Source organism: Polypterus senegalus, chromosome 2 (assembly GCF_016835505.1).
Source record: "Polypterus senegalus isolate Bchr_013 chromosome 2, ASM1683550v1, whole genome shotgun sequence".
Lineage (NCBI taxonomy): Eukaryota > Metazoa > Chordata > Cladistia > Polypteriformes > Polypteridae > Polypterus > Polypterus senegalus.
Genome location: NC_053155.1, coordinates 282,316,998 through 282,334,303, shown reverse-complemented (window position 1 = coordinate 282,334,303; position 17,306 = coordinate 282,316,998). Strand labels below are relative to the sequence as shown.

The 17,306-nt window shown below is 38.4% G+C and overlaps 1 protein-coding gene across 3 annotated transcripts in view; it reads left to right on the top strand.

Moving 5' to 3' along the window:
- The window catches only part of inppl1a (inositol polyphosphate phosphatase-like 1a), a 203,546-nt gene that overhangs the window by 174,218 nt on the left and 12,022 nt on the right, over positions 1-17,306 (top strand). For 2 of the 3 annotated variants that reach the window (XM_039745657.1, XM_039745659.1), the window contains exons 22-26: positions 5,015-5,102; positions 5,525-5,680; positions 6,087-6,171; positions 8,176-8,307; positions 14,516-15,287. In XM_039745657.1, the coding sequence (XP_039601591.1) occupies positions 5,015-5,102; positions 5,525-5,680; positions 6,087-6,171; positions 8,176-8,307; positions 14,516-15,287 (1,233 nt within the window). The remainder of the gene's footprint in view (positions 1-5,014; positions 5,103-5,524; positions 5,681-6,086; positions 6,172-8,175; positions 8,308-14,515; positions 15,288-17,306) is intronic. The other variant, XM_039745658.1, reaches the window with a different exon arrangement.

Below are 17,306 nucleotides of genomic sequence, written 5' to 3'. Positions count from 1 at the left end.
AAGGTGCTTTTATTAAAACAAACTGTGATGTCCAAACAAAGTCAATAGTGCAGTGTTCAAAAACTAAGTACATATATAAATTCCATAAAATCCAAAGGAGTGAGAATAAAAAATCAATAAATAAATCCGAGGTTAAAATCAGAAGTTAAAATGCAGTCTCTCAAATCCCGATCTCAAACACCTCCATCTCATTCTCCCCGGCTTACCCATTGCTCCCGTAGCCAGCGGAGACCCAACAGCCACGAGCTACTTTCGGCTGACCTCCGTCTTGGCTGTCTTAAGGACATCACGGCCAGACCGTCCGAGGTTGGCTCTCCTCCCTTCTTCCTTCGTGCTCCCGTAGTTGCTCCTCAGATCCATCGGGAGGACACCTGCCTTGCTCACTCCATTCCACCTGATCATTCAGTGGGATGGACTAGCCCCTGGAGCATCACAGCCAAACACTCCTTCGCAGGGCCCCAGCTCATGCTGTCTCCTCCTTTTAGGTGGCCAGATCACAACTTCAAAACTAACGTTCATGTCCTTTAAAAACCTGCTTTCTTCTTTTCCTCAATCCCTTCTGATTTCTCGGTCCATCTATCCCCTTTCCTTTGTGTCGGCTTGTATATATACACACACCCACGCCTCCGCGGGCGCAGCGCCTTAATCACACACCGCAGGAAGCCAATGAAGCAATTGTGAACGATCGCACCCACACTTGCAGGTGCGACTCGCTCCAACTACTTCAATTAACTCCCCGCGGCTGTGCAGTCGCACCCATGGAGAACGACACGGCTATATAGATTTAAAACCTGGCCCTTTTTTTTTTTAAGCCGCAGACCCGCTATACTACAAATGTATACAGTATTCTTCTCATCATGATATATTCCTGTCTTTGAGTGCCATTTATTGTATGATGTTGCATTGCATTTTGCTTTGGTAACTGTTAACATACTGCTAGGTTAACCAATTATGAAAGGGCAGTATAGTAGTGAAGGAGGTAATATCGCTGTCTCACAAAAGTGAGATTATGGCTCACTTCCCAGCTGTAAAGAGTTGTTTTATAACTTCAGATTGCATGTCCTTTGAATTTATGGGAGGTTTTCTTCCCACAGTTTAAAGCTATGGTTTTATATGGCAACATTAAAGTGTATGTGGTGAGAGTTTGTATCTTTGGTAGGTTCTTTTTTGGACAACATGCTCATCTGTGTTTAAAATTTAGTATTAGTTAATAAATGACCATGAAGTAACTACAGTAGACTGAACTCTCATGCATTGCTACAGGGGCACAGTGCTGCCTGGGACCCTAAAATAGAACAAGTGATGTTTTACCATCACAATGTGTCCACTAAAGGCACTTCAGCCTAATAAAGTTCTTTAGTATACCGTAGATCCCGGAATACAGGCCGACCTGGTATATTAGCCGAACCCCTTCTCTACCTACTAAATTACATGTATTTGCCGATGACCGGTATTTAAGCCGACCCCCTTCTCCAAGCAAAATTTTCTAAATTTCCTTAAAGTGTCTGTTCGGGTATATTTATAATGTTTATCGGCGAGAATTTGAGACTGCTGGCATTTTTGGTATATAATATAATGTGCATAATTTACCAAAACACCAATCATTTTTCTAATGTACTAACCAAAAAGTTATAAAAAGTGCCACGCCTACTTCGATTAAGCTAGGAGCATGGCGGCACGCATGGTCGCAGCGGCTCAGGGCTCTCCTTTTAAGTGCACTTTTTTGTTGTTTTTGTACTTTTTTTTTGTCCTTGTTTGTGCACGATCGGTTTGGCGAACATCCGCTACACCATTCAGAACCTTATAGACATCGGTGTCCAGTGTTTTTCATCACACGCACAACATCCCAGATAACATAGCGAGACCAGCGGGCTCTCTGTGGCTTGTTGTCGGGTCTAGGAGACAACACAGATGGAGGACGGAAAGAAAGCAGAAACGGGGCCGCAGATCCGGCGTTATGCTAAAGCTAAAAAACAACCATACAAGCCCTATACAGAACTTTTTTCTGCACTGAAGGAGCTGCTTTTAATCTCATTGTAGATGCGTATAGTGACAATAAAAGGCATTCTATTCCAGAAACAATTTCATGCTGTACTCACCATTTAATTTGACATCTTTGGGCTGCAGTAAGGGAGGAGATATTTCCACACAATGTCCATCTTCGTTTTGATTGCGATCGCTTACTTTTACCTTCTCTTCCTTCCTTAGCAATTATGTGTCTTGCTTGCATGGTCTTAATGAATTATACAGGTATATATAGGTAAATCACTGCAATGACGGAAATTACATCCACAAACACATGTATCTGGGCTCCGACTGACGCTACTAACGCTCTCGGTTGTTTGTTTACAATCGCGTTTAATACACGTGACCGCATCCGTTTCGTAACGCAAGATGTTGATCGTAAATCAAAACAAAAAATTTCATTTTAAACTTCCCGATAAATTATTATAAATTTTATTAATAAAATCAACAACTAAAACACTTTTTTTAAATAAATTCTTTATTTATTTTAAAGTACCGGCATGCAAAGTTACTTCTTCATCTGAAAGATGGCTCTGTAGTTTCGTCATTATTTACTTCCGTATTCATCGGCAAAACTGGCATTGCCCTGGAAATCTTGAATCTGAAACGATACTCGTTGTATAAACCGACCCCCAAACTCCAAGCCAAAAATTTAGGACGAAATTCTCTGCTTATATAACGGGATCTACGGTAGGTGAAATATTTAATCCTCAAAATGCTTAACTGATGTTCATAAGTTTACTAACCTTGTTTTACACGTACAAGTACAATATTTACCTCTGAAATTCTTTAACAAGGGCAGGTTGAACACTGCTGGGACCAATCTTGTTTTTAGTTTTCCACCCCTATAAGGCCTAAACCTAAATGGCTGAGCCCAGTCGTGTTCTCAGTCCAACTACCCCTTGCAAGGGCTGAACTGTTCCTTATTACTTCAACAGGATTGCACTATATATACTAACAAAGACCAGGAGCTTGCTTCAATTCAGTTCAATTCTTTATTGTCTTGTGTACAAGTACAAGTACCATGTATAATGAAATGCTTGCTTGCATGTGCCCCTGCAGACAGTGAACATAGACAAAAAAAATCACACACACACAATAAATAAATGAATATAATAAGTAAATGAATAAAACCAGAATCCTAGGAATAAATGGAGACAGTGGCAGAAGTATATGTGCAGGTAGCAGTGGAAGCGGCACAAGGTTACTGATTGTTCATGAGTCTGATTGCAGTAGAAACTGTTCCTGAACCTGGAGGTGCGTGTCCAAATGGACTTTAGTCGCTTCCTAGATGGGAGGATGGGGAAAAGTGACAGTGCAGGATGGCTGGGGTCCTGCCTGATACAGTTCACTTTCCTGAGACAGCGTGTAGTGTGGATGTCATGGATCGCAGGGAGCTATGTGTGTGCTATGCCTGTAATCTGCTGTGCTGTATTCACCACATGCTGCAGAGCTCTGTAGTCCTGAACTGAGCAGTTGCTGTACCAGGATGTGATGCATCCTGTCAGGATGGATTCCACAGTACACCTGTAGAATCTGCACAGGGTTGTGGGGGACATCCGGGCTTTACTCAGTCTCCTGAGGAATTAGAGGCGTTGTTGGGCTTTCTTGATTTTGTTAGAATTGCAGACCACCATCTCCTCCCACTTTGCTACCTCTGATAGGATTAATCCTGAACAAGCACCGTTCATTATATTATTGAGCCTTTTAATACTTACAGCCTGTGTTAGGATCCTTCAGAACCTGGGTAAGTATCTTACTCCCACATCCTATAGACACTACGGTGATTGCTAGTGTCTGTAAACAACAAAGCAGTTTCAGTGAGATAATACCAGACTTCAGTTCAATCTAAACTTATGTTTGTTTGTAGAAAAAACAGGCATATCAAGCACCAGAAGTTAAAACAGAAAAGAAAACATAAATTCTGATGATTCAAGTCAAAGTCCATGCAGTAAGATTTGCGTCTGATGGTTTGTTTGCCATTTTAGCTGTTGCAATCTTTATCTTGATTAAGCTAAGGTGTTCATTTAAAGAAAAGACATAGCACTTTTGTCATCCTGTTAAGCTAGTTGAGATGGTTTTGCAGGTGGTCAGCCTGACAAAGATGTTGAAGATATACTTCCAAATCCTCTCATTTAAAGAGTGCCTTGGTGACTGATCATGCAAGATTTAGCAATAGGTGCATCAGCCAAATTTGGACAGCTGGTAATTTCCAATGGTCTTGTTACTTGTCGGTTAAGCTGCTTTTAGCTGAATACAATAACATGTTGACTAAAAGATCCCAAGCAGTTATTTCACATCTTCCTAAAAAGCATACACTCACTGGTTGGTTAAACTTGTACAGTCTATTAATTATTCAACTATCTTATCATTTGCTTTTACATTTACCTATCTCCCATTATTTTTCAATTTATTTGCTTGCATATTAATATCTTCTCTGTCTTTCTTGAAAAATCACATTGTCATTCTGTGAGTCATCATTATGTGTTTGCTGACCCTAGCCTCTGTCCAAACAGGCACAGGCCTGTTAAACTCCTGTTTAAATACACACAATCAAAAATAATGCTAGCTTTCCTGTATGAATTAACTGTACAATACAGTCTTGCCTGTGCAGTTTTATTTACTTAAAAGATGCATCTTATCTAATAATTCCTACAATAATAATAATAATAATATTCACAAAAATTAACTATTATGAGTCTTATTTAACAAACTGCTAAAAGCACTATTTTTCACCCAAGTACAAGTGGCATCAGAAGGTGCATGGATAAAAAATAATAGTTGAAATGGAGGTATTTATTGCATTGACATCTAGAAATACTCTGAATGTTCTGCTCTTTGAATATGAAATAACTTATTTACTTACTAATTTGAATATAATCATGGTTAATTAATATAATATGCTTTTTGTATTATTGATTGTCAATACATAAACATGAACTGTATAGTTCTGTATTCAGTTATTTTATTCACCTTTGTACTTTTTCAGCTAAAGCCAATTTTGTCAGATATTGAGTATCTTCAAGATCAGCACTTGCTCCTTACTGTTAAATCAGTCGATGGCTATGAGTCCTATGGTAAGTGCTAATAGTATGAACATTTAGATTGTTGTGTTTATCATACTTTAGACATTCTAGTCATGCCAGATCTGAATACAGCTAATTCAAACTCTGTTTTTTTAACGCTTAGAGGTACACCAAAGTGCAGTTCTAATATCATGTAATAGGATCAGGCAGTAGATGTAAAAGTTAGTTATCTGATTTATCCATGTGTTTAGAAACAAAAGTGATTTGTACATTAACTTGTACATTAGAAGAAATAACAGTACACACATCAGACATTTTGATGTGCTTCCTTACAAAAGCCATTATTAAAAATAAGAATTTGAAGCAGTTATCTTTTGTCTTTTTTGAGGATAAACCATACTTTTACTGTATTTGAGTGTTCAGACCTTACATAATGAGTGTTACTAATGGTAATTGATTTATCTTAATTCAAGGGGAGTGTGTACTTGCTCTTAAATCCATGATTGGTAGTACTGCACAACAGTTCCATACCTATCTGTCACATCGTGGGGAAGAAACTGGCAATATTCGAGGTTCTATGCGTGTACGAGTACCGTCTGAAAGAATGGGCACACGTGAGAGACTCTATGGTAAGTTGAGAAGTGGTTTCATTTTGAGTAAAGCTAATTATGCAAGATTGTATTCTTTAAAAACCACATTTACTCTTGTAATACTAGTTGTCTTAGACTTTTTGGAAATTGACATTTTAAAAATCTTTACTAGTAAATGATGTGTGATTTAGGCAGCACATTTCAATAACTTTGAATTCTCATCAGTTTAGTTAAATGTTTGCTCAAGCAATTTGGAAGGTGTAACACATGATATGTTAGTATAATTTAGTCACACATTTATGTTAGGGTACTTTTGTCTGTGCGCTATTTGTAGATTACAGATTACTTATGTTTATAGTTAGTATTAAGGAAGAGGAAGCCTGGGTACTATAGCATTATATCTGTCCTAATACAATGACTTATGAGTTCCATTTGTGTTTCTCAGAATGGATTAGCATCGATAAGGATGAGACTGGAGGACTGAAAGGAAAGCACCCAAGCTGTTCTCGAAGCTCTCATGACTATGTGAAGTAAGCTATAGTGAAATTTCACATTTTTGTACTAGGAAGACTAGCAAATGAAGTGATTTTTTTTTTCCACCAGGACACACAGTACTAAAGGTGTGTGCTGGGCATTGAATTGACAGCTACATGGTTTTCACACCAAAGCCTTAGCAACTTGTCCACACAACCTGGAATTTCTTCATTATTCTTTAAGTTGTTCATTATTCTTTAAGTTGGAAATAACTGCTTAGAAATGAAAGCCCTCTGTTTAACTCTTCCATTATTCTATATCATGAAACACAATAGATGTATTATATTAGTAATTTGTGTTTCTTGCCAGCTGATACTGACCCTGACATCATTAGGCATATTTTGACTTTCAGGTAGCCAACCAGAGATATGAAACGCCTCGCGTGTGTGGATTGTCTGGAGTGGTATATTCCAAAATCCTTTTTCCGTGGTCTAGTGCTGTTTAAGGATAAATAGCTTTACAAATACAGTATATTATTACCATTTAAGTTGATAATTGGATTTTTAGACACAAGTCTTAATGTTATTCTTTTAATGTGTTCATTTTTATTTTTAATTATTCATTATTCGCAGAATATGGAAATTCCTATTGTTCCAAGTCTAGACTTCTAAAATAGGGAAAAAGTAGCATATTCCTGACAAAAAGATTTGTAAACAAAACGGCTGTCGTGTATATCGCTAATACCATGCAGACTTTATTCCAATGACAACTGCATCCGATAAACATGTTTAACATGGCGCTTGTTAATTTCATCTTTGATTGAGTGAACAAAAACTAAAATGTCCAGTATGTTTTGTCTTGAAGAAAATTGTTGGGAAAATGTACCCAAATCTTCTACCTAAAAACTAGAATTTCATCTTTCATCAAACAAGCTTAATTAGCTGGGCAGTTTTTTGTTCCCATTGCAACAGGAGATTTATTTTGAAACACATCTGCCAGTCCATATTCTGAACCTGCTTGCTCCATTACAGGTTACCACAGTTTGTCTCAGCAGGATTAGTGCCAAGGCCGGACTCATCTCTTCTTGACATAACAGGGCACATTGGTTCAAACACACACACACTGCTGACCTAATTTAGAGTTACCAGTCAATCTTCATTGCTTTTTTGAGTACCCACGGAAAACATATATAGAATGGAGAAGATGCCAAGTGGCATTGAGGTGAACCCTGGGCCCGGAGCTGTGAGACAGTAGCACTAGTACCCAAAGCATTAAGTGGGGTGTGCACTTTATTCTTCCAAAGGTGTTATCCTAGATACACTTAATTCAAGTCCAAATAAATTATATATAAAATGGATCTCTCCGTAGGCATGTGTAATTTAGTATAGTATGCTGGGTACAGTTCTTCTTTCCAGAAACAGTCCTAGCTAAAGCTACAAGCATTTGTCGTCGACCCTAGAATAAACTTGAATGCACTGTGTGACTAAGTGTGGTTCAGCCTGAATCTTGCATGAAAGGCAAGTTGACTTACATGATTGATCTGTTCCTGTGTGCAAGTTCTACGTGGGTGAACTTTGCATCAGTCTTTGCACCACGGTATCCACTTCGTAAGTTCATTTTTCTGGCACAAGTAGTTATGATCACATATAGCTGAGAGCTAGACTGTAGAAGGTGAAAGAACCAAACCACATAAAGTCTTAAGACATGCTAATATTTCACATCTGTCTGAGAACGACAAAATGTAAATTATGGGAGGTTCACCCAAGCCTCAAAAAACAGCTTTACAGGGTGAGTGAACCACCAGTTTGTTAACTCTGTAAATGTATCAATGGTCACAGTGGCATTCCTCTGGAGCACACCCATTTGTTTCAATCTGAACACTGATTTGGTTTACCTTTTATAAATAGAGGTGATTACTATTTCAAGCATAACAATTTCTGTTTAGCCCTGTAAATTTTCAGATTTTACTTAACAAAGTAACTTAACATTCAAGCTTTTTTCTGACATTTCCATTTTTTCAGTATTTGAAGACTTAATCTTACAATTTCGTTTCATGTTAGACCTACAACCCGAAAATCAGTACAAGGTGAATCTTTAGGAAAAGTGTTTGAGGAAAGCGACAGAAATCCGGTCACAGGGAGACCTAACTTTGCACTGCCTTGCACACCAAAGGAGGAAAATACTCAAGTACGGTGAGTGCTTAATGCAATGCTGAATGCAGTATGCTGTACACTTGTGAGATTCTAAGTTTTGAAACTCTAACAGTCAGTATAAGGATGACCACAACCAGTAAAGCTACCAAAATGCTTACATTTCCTATTGCATCATTTTGTTTTTAATTATTTTGCACAACAAGGTCAGAAAGATATTTAGTGGTTGCATTGGAAAGTGACCTCTGCATTACAGTACTTCATTGCAGTTCTGTAAATACGTTGGTACAGTGAATCTGTTGCATGCCAACAAAGTATTTTTAAAAATAATCCAGTACTGTATAATGGATTTGCATGGCAATATTTGTGCTGTATTTGCCCTTTGCATTATACTTACTTACTATACATTATACTATGACTTGTTCCAGTTGGTGTTCTGCGAACATGTGCATCCAAGAACTGCTTGACTGCTCCTCCACGGCTAGCCAAGGAACAGTGTTGTCCTATAATATGTGTTAATGGGTGATAGCCGATGTGGCATCAGGCTGGTCTGGTTAGAAAATGGCATCAGGTAGTCCTGTCACACAGGGCTATGAAATGGATGATTGGACCTCCTTGAGACAGTATCATTTGGTCATATTCCCTAAATGGCCTGCTACTTTATTAGCATAATTAACAATTACTTTATCTATTTTATTTTATTTTCGAAAGTATGTATGTATATCTTTCTGACTGGTGTCCTGAAGATCATCTGAGCATGCAAATGTATTGATTTACAGTATAATCACAAACATTTTCAGGCATACTGCGTATTTTATATTCATCTTGTGAACTGTCAAATGCAACACTTTGCATGATATTTCATTTGTTACTTTTTAAGGGAATACTTACACTGTCAATTCATGCCGTGCCTTAGCACTTTTGTCCACATGTAACCTCCTTAAAGTCTAGTTCGTTTGACTAGTGTGATCGCTTCATGCTGGGCCAACCATACCATGCCCTGGCCCGCTTGGAAGAGATGTGCCTGGGCACAGTTCAGTAGGATTCAGGAAAAGTGTGATCTCTAAATGTGCCTGAGTATGGACAACAGCCATGACATCAATGATGCGACAAGTCAGATAGTGCAATTCTTATTTCATTCAATGTCTTTTGAGTTAAAAACAGGTTTTTATTCTCACCTTACAGATAGACGTGATTTGTAGTTGGCTTGAAAAGCTGCAAATTCTTCCCTTAACATTATTTGTCCCTGTAAAAATCTTCCTTATATGTGCTGCACAATTAACAGCAACACACTGCGCTACACACTTAATAAATCTGTGAGGGTAAAGCGGTATCCTGCCCTACATGACTCAGGAGAAAAAAACAACACAAAATAAATAAAATTATTTTGACGTGCATACTGTTACTCCATGTTTGGATCTTGTTTTGGCTTTACTCAAAGTCACATGGCCATGACAAAAGCGTGCCCGGGCCCAGAATGTTGAGCACAATTTGAGTGCAGGCCAGCGAGGGAGTAGGGATGGAGGACAATCATGCTAGGACAGGGCACAGTACAGAACAAACATGCCTGGTGTAAGTACACCATAATGAACCACCCGTTTGTTTAGAGCTGTCTGAAGCAGTACAGAACTCTGGTGCTTTCTGTTTTATTTTAAATAGAGAGTCATGGAATTACAAACCCTGGTGCAATGTTCACTGCTTTTTGAAGAGGCAGTGTACTCAAAAAGGCAAGTTTGATGTATTTAAATATATTTAATATATTTAGGTGACAGTCTTTCTGCACATGCATGCACCTCTGATCAGTTTATTAGAGCCAGTCATGCTCCATAACCATTAAGATGCACATCCACACAAGGTGAATTTCAAATTGCCAGACAATCTCAAATGCACATCACATATGAGACCAGATTACTTAGAGGAGAACTCCCACAGACACGGGGAGGAACAACAACGGTAACCACACTGCCTCAGATTTGCAAAATTAAACTTGAGTGTCTGTTGCGAGACAGTGGGAATGTGAAGAGATACACACATATAAGATGGTGTCTGTTGCACTGTAGGTCTTCAAGTTCATGCTGTCCATCTCCTTTTACATCCCTGTTTTAATTTTGTGTCCTGTTTTTGATGGTAATTCAACAGTACATTTGTATAGGTGTGCCCAGTGTGGTAGTCATATGGGTGTCAAGGTGACATGTAATTGGGAGCCTGTATTCCAAGGTTCGGCCATTGAGCCATATCATAGTCAGCTCATGAGAGTGATAAGCATCTGAAAAAGCAACAAAACTTCCTTAGCTAGAACTGGCACTCTAAATATGAGCTTACCTTCTCCAAGTCTTTATTTTGTAATAAAATGGGAACAATTCTGTACTGATATTTGAATTCTGGAAGTAATAATATACAATGTTTACATTGCATAAATGAAAATGAAAGAATGCCTGAAAGCTCAGCTGAACCCTGGTGGAGTGTCAAACTGAATTAAAGGTGACTTGCCAAGTTAAATCAAAGAAAGATTGTGTGAGTGTGAAGAAGAGTGTCATGTGACATTCTTCATAGTGTGAAGTTTAACTTTTATTTTCAAAGACAATTTTGTCTTCTATATTGTGTAGTTTTGTTTTTATTATATATATATACCTAAGTAACATGATTAAAAAGAGAATAGAATTGTTAGTGTGAGTGATGGGATAGGTTAGATTATTTAATGAACTTGTATTCCTCTGTACCAACATCCACAAAACATTATAGTTCTTTCCTATCTGTAGCTCCATGATGAAGATTTTGAAAAGTGTGCTTCATGCCTTAAACCTGTTCACAAAGAATGTGCTTACCAGTCCCGAGTGAAAGGCAAATGATATAAGCATGTGTCCATTTTGTCATGCAGTTTGGAACTCCTTTGTTTTACTGTATTTACACTAATCTATGTCTTTGTGTGTTCATCATGTAATTTGTAAAACTGTAATTATATTTTACCTTATTATAGTGTTCTGAGACTGCAGTCATTGAATATGAAGAGTGCTTTAAAAAAATAAACTGAATTATGCTGTTGGCTGTAGTGATAGTGAAAAGCAGGAGTAGAACTGCAACACTGTTTTGTTTAAGCCTCCCAAAAGCACAGCCTGAGATTTGCAGCTGTTGACTACATGACTGTCATCTTGGTGTTTTCTTGTAAAACAGGCTGGCTTTTCTAGGATGTGTTGTACTGCAGGTCATGGAGTGAAAAGCCATAGTAAAATTAGCGAAGGGCAAGCAGTATGGTCCATGATACTTACGGCATTTCTGCTATAGCTACTATTCTGTTGTTATCAAGGTGCTTGTACCTTTGGTTGGACAAAGGTTACACTGGGCTGAGACTTGAAGTATTTGCTCTGTAAATTACTTGTGCATATAAGTTGAGTTTACTTAGTATTACTGAAAGGGAGAGTGCAGGAAAGCTGTGTGAACAGTAGTCTGCACTATGAGAGCAACATGAGACCAGCGAAGAGGCAACATGAACAGAGAGTAGAATGACCAGAGTGATGTGTGAAGTGTCATGGAGTAATGGATGATGACTGCTGAGTTAAGAGTGAGACTTGATGTGAAGGCCATACGTTTTACCCCGAGTTATATTGTGTAAGGCTATAAAACCTGAGAAGTCTCTGATTTCAGTTTTATAATATTTCTGCTGGTGCATAGTAATTATTTTAGACCATCAAACTGATTTACTGGTATACAGTGATTTTGGTGCCAATGATGTCTGTACAGTTTTATATTAAGTTTATGGTGCTGATTAAGAATATGACTTTGGTTTTACCAGATTGGCTCTAGTTTCTGAGATATTTAATAGTTAATTAACGCAACACATTTGAAAAGCATTTAGAATTGCAAGAATATTTTTATTTTAGTTACAACTAGTAAGTAAGCAGTCTAACATTATACAAAAAAGAAATTAAAAATATGTAACAGTGACAGGAAAAACGTTATGTATGATTTGATTAATTAATACAATATTAATTGGTTATTAATATCAATGCTACAAAAAAACACTGTTTATGCGATTTCCTTTTATATGTGTCATCAGGATAATCACGTTGGAGACTCCAACAGTAGTCTGCCATCATGTGTATGTCCCATCTGCCTTGATGTCTCTCCTCCATCACCTTCATATCCTGGTGGAACCTTTTGCCTTGTTCCTCGCTGAAGTCTCCAAGGTTATCTGAAAATCTGTTTAAATGGCTAAGGAGTTAGTGCATCTTTATGCTCCTATTAACTCCCAAATGTCTGAAGTTAGTAAGCATATCTTGCACCAATTCTTCATAATTGTCTGCTCTGTGATTACCCAAGTAGTTCCTCACAACAGAGACAAAACTCTTTCAGGCCGAAGCCTCAGTGTCATTCATGCCTTTAGTAAAATTGGAATCGTTCATGAGTTTACGAATCTGAGGACCATCAAAGATTCCAACTTTTAGTTTTTCCATGATCTACAAATGTACTTGAAGCAATTACCCGTTTTGTCCAAAGCCCTAACAAATTGCTTCATCAATCCTAGCTTAATATGAAGCGGTGGGAGAATGATTTTGTTCTTGTCCACCAGAGGCTTGTTGATGATATTTGCAGCACCAACAATCATTTCTTCCCTTGTAGGCCATGACACTTTTGTCCAATGATCTTGCTTTGCCCTGCTATCTCAGAGGCACATGAAGCATGAGTATTTTGTGTATCCAGATTGCTGTCCAAGCAAGAAGTTCACCATCTTCAGAGCAACACAAATCGATCACTGATGTTCATGATAATGGATTTTCTGTAATACGATTTTTACATTTTCATATTCTTCTTTTAAGTTTTGTTGAGTGAGCAATGGGAAGAGACGCATAACAGTTACCATTGTGCAAGAGAACACATTTCAAGCTTCTAATGGAGCTGCTTTTAAAACGCTGCCAGTCTTCTGGTCGATATTCTGTTAGTACCATTTGAAGTACAATTCCTGGGATATCATTGCAGTATACAAGTTCTTCCTCATGGTTGAAATATGAGAGAAGCCTTCCTTCTGTTGTCCGATAAGCTGTAATTTTAACTTGCACCTTTATAAGATTTCGTTCATTAAGTCTGGACGCTAAAAGTTCAGATACTTCCTTGGACAGTTGTAAGTCTCGAATCAGGTCATTGAGTTCATTTTGGCTTAATGGTTGAGGTGTCGAAGAGCTTCCCTCAAATTCACTTCCACTGCTACTACCTGCCATACACTCCAATCACTGCCTCTCTTCAGAGTCTGACAGTGACTGGTTTGGTAGTCCGATAAACACTGGTATGGGAACGTCATTGCCATGTGGAATAGGTCATCTTGCTGATTCGAAATCAGGATAATCCCACCGAGTTTTCTTGTAATGATTAAAGCCTTTAATCTTTACAACACAAAAATAACAATCATCATGGTGGTTTTTCGGTTCTCTCCATACCATTGGCACACCAAAGTTTAAACTTTTTCACTTTTTGTCCACTGTCGTAGGTGCTCCACACATGTTTTGCAAACCATATGTGGAGCCCAAGACTTATTATGGTCTCCAAGCTGAACTCCAAAATAAGCCAGGTATACTCGATGCACAAAGTCTGTGATATTTCTTCTTTGTTTTTCAACCATGTACTCTCCACAGATGTAGCAGAATACATCAAGATTGTTGATGCAGGCTTTTCTTGATGAAGTCACAATTTTTACATGTATTTATATACTTATTAAGACAGAACTTTTTTGGGTATAAACCAAGACTGGGTTGACAAACTTATACTGTAGCCAACTTCTTTCCTCTGCAAATTTGCAGTTGAATTCTGGCTTCAAAAAGTCACTTTTATAACATTGTAGGCCTACAAATTGAAATAAAAAATAATTATCTGGGATATTTCATTACCTAAGACACTGTTAAAGAGACAAAGGACAGACCAAAAGCTATTGGATTTGTTATCACGCAAAAGTCACATTGGGGGAATGCATTATTTTCAGGGATGTCCATTATCTCAAAAACTAGAACCAATTCAGCAAGTAATGGGATTTTTGAATTTAGCACCCTCAAAATACCCTAAATCCTTTCAAAAAACCGTGGCACCTGAAAGAATTTTTTTTTGTAGACCTGTGTTATCCATGTAGTTAAACAAAGAAAATGCACAGAGGAGCTGAATATAGTGTGTTATCTAATTTCTATCATACCTGTCAGACTGTTTGTGAATTACTCTTTAGCCAGCTAAACATCAGGCATATCAGTAATGTTCAATGTTTCAATTTCAGACCTAAACAAGACACTGTTGAGGGGGAGACCAACAACTGCAGAAACAGTTACAATAACCCTGCTTACTACATCTTAGAAGGTGTACCAAACCAGTCTGCAGCAATGTCTTCAGATATTTCAGCAGCCTCCGCCATTCCACCTTTAAGCAGTAAAGTCTCAGTTGGTTCCACCAAAAGCAAATCCCCTTTAACTGTGGTGACACAACAACGCAGACAGGGATCCGGACCACACTCCAATCTGAAGGGCGAAGCAGCATCTCCAGAAGAAGAGGGAACTATTCTGGGTGATGGTGGTACTCTGAATAGGCCTCCTCCTGACTTTCCTCCACCTCCCTTGCCTAAAAGTGTTGTAGAGATTAACGAAAGTCACATGCACAGTTCAAACAAAGATGCCAAGCTAAGAAATATGTACCCTGACCTTTCAGACATGAGAACTGGAGCTTTTCCCAAGCCTCTACCTTCACCAGGATTTCTGCCCTCAAGTACTGGTGGGGCAAGTGGTGTCTTTAGCATGGAATCGCCTCCTGCTATGAATATGATGGGACCTTCATTTAAGAGGAGTGGTGGACAACATGGTGCAGATGATCAGTCCTGTTCTGTGCTGCAAATGGCCAAAACACTAAGTGAAGTTGAGTACCAGCCTTCTCGTGACAGAAATCCTCCTTTGCCAGTTAAGAACTTGTCATCCCAGCCACTCAGAGGGCTAGGACTTCAGGATGCCTTTCAGACACATTCCATTCGAGAATGTATTGAAGAGGGGCTAAATGAGGAGGTAAGATAACATTTTTAATGTTTTAATTAAATAAACATTGCTATACCCCCTGCTGCTGAATATTTTGATACTAAAGATCAATCTTTTAAACTCATATAGAAAGTATTAGCAGTTATGAGCTATTGATTGGTGCCAAATTATCCCCAAACCCCAATGTTTAGCACAAGTTGGCACCCATGACTAGGCGTACCTTGAAAACTAACATTAACATAAATTTGACTCTACACTATATGTGGACACCCCTCCAAATTATTGGGTTCAATTGCTTCATTGATAATAGGTGCCTAAACCATGTAGGTCTCTCTTGACAAACAGTGACAATAGAATGGGTTGTACTGAAGAGATCAGTGACTTTATATGTGGCACTGTCACAGGATGCCACCTTTGTCACAGGTGAGTATGTGAAACTTCTGTTCTCCAAGATCTGCCCCAGCCAATTATAAACGCTGCTGTTATGAAGTGGGGCAACAACATCTCAGCTACGAAGTGGTAGACCAAAGTACATTTCTGAGGGGGGTGCCACCAAGTGCATAGCTTGTAAAATTGCCGATCTTGTGTGGCATCAATTGCAGCAGAGTTCCAACAGACCACTGGAAACAACCTGAGCAGAAGAACTGTGTGTTGGGAGCTTCGTGGAGTGGGTTTCCATTACTGAGCAGCTGTACGTAAGCCTAACTCCCTATGCACAGTGCCAGGCATTGACTGAAGTAGTGTGCAGCACACTGCTGTTCAGCTCAGGAGCAGCTGGAGTGTGTTCTCTGAAGCAGTGAATTACACTTCCCTGTTTGGCAGTCTGATGGATGGATCTGGTTTGGTGGATGGCAGTAGAAGACTCCCTTCTGAACTGCACAGCATCTGCTATTAAATTTGGTACAGACAGTATAATGGTCTGAGGCTGTTTTCAGGGTTTGTGTTAGACCCCTTTGTTCCAGTGAAGGTTACTGTTGATAGCATTCAAAGACATTTTAGACAATTGTGTGCGTCTAATGTTGAGGCTGCAGTTTGGAGAAGGCCCTTTTCTGTTACAGCAGGACTGTGCACCAAGCCGAGTCCATAAAGACGTGGAGGAATTGCACAGAGTCCTTACCTCAACCATACTGAACTCCTTTGGGATGAATTGGAATGCTGATTACAACAAACATTTGGCCATATAGTGTGTAATAGACTCTTAAGTGTCCACAGGAAGATGGAGTAGAGAATGACGAGACAAACAGAATTTCTTGTTGTATATGATGGTTGTGGTGTACAGTGACACATCTAGTGGAATTGTTCAGTGTTAACATCACCAAAGAAATGCCAGAGGAGAGCTGCTGGCCTTAGGTGGCAAAGCACAGGAAGAAGAGGCAGGAGTTCATTTTTTTTAAGCTGTAAAGGAGGAAGGCCCGCAGTTACTTATTTATCATCTCCTTCATCTATAATGCAAGTATGTGGTCAAAAGCAAAAGTTAATAATATGCAAATGCCAGAAAAATATTAACTTTATATCCAAATGTCTGTACACAATGGTATATGTGTATTATCTAATGGTGTGGTTTAAAATACAGGAGCGCTGGCAATTCTGACACTGGAATTATTCGTTTTTTCATTATAAATGGTTTCCTGTGGTTGATTACAATTCTCACTTTAATTAAGTGATTTGCTTCAACTCACAATCTATAGAAACTGGCCACTGGTTTTGGTTAAATTTACTTGTGAAATTCAGAAATGTGCTTTTTGTTTTGATGCATTTTAAGGAAGCTCACTGTATAGTTAAACTTAATTTTAAAAAAATAATAATAAAAACGTTTATCGGAGAGTATTTAGAATAACATGCAGATTAGGGTAGGACTGCTCTAGTATGGCCAAAATATTTTCCTGTATCATTTGATAGTTATCAGTTGTGATGTTTATGTTTTGATGCTCATTTTTAAATTTGAATATTCCTTTAATCCCAGAAGAAACCAAACGGTTTATTATTGTGTGTAATACACGGTACAAAAAGTATAGCCGGAATTGAACAGTGGTGAATATAAATAAAAAA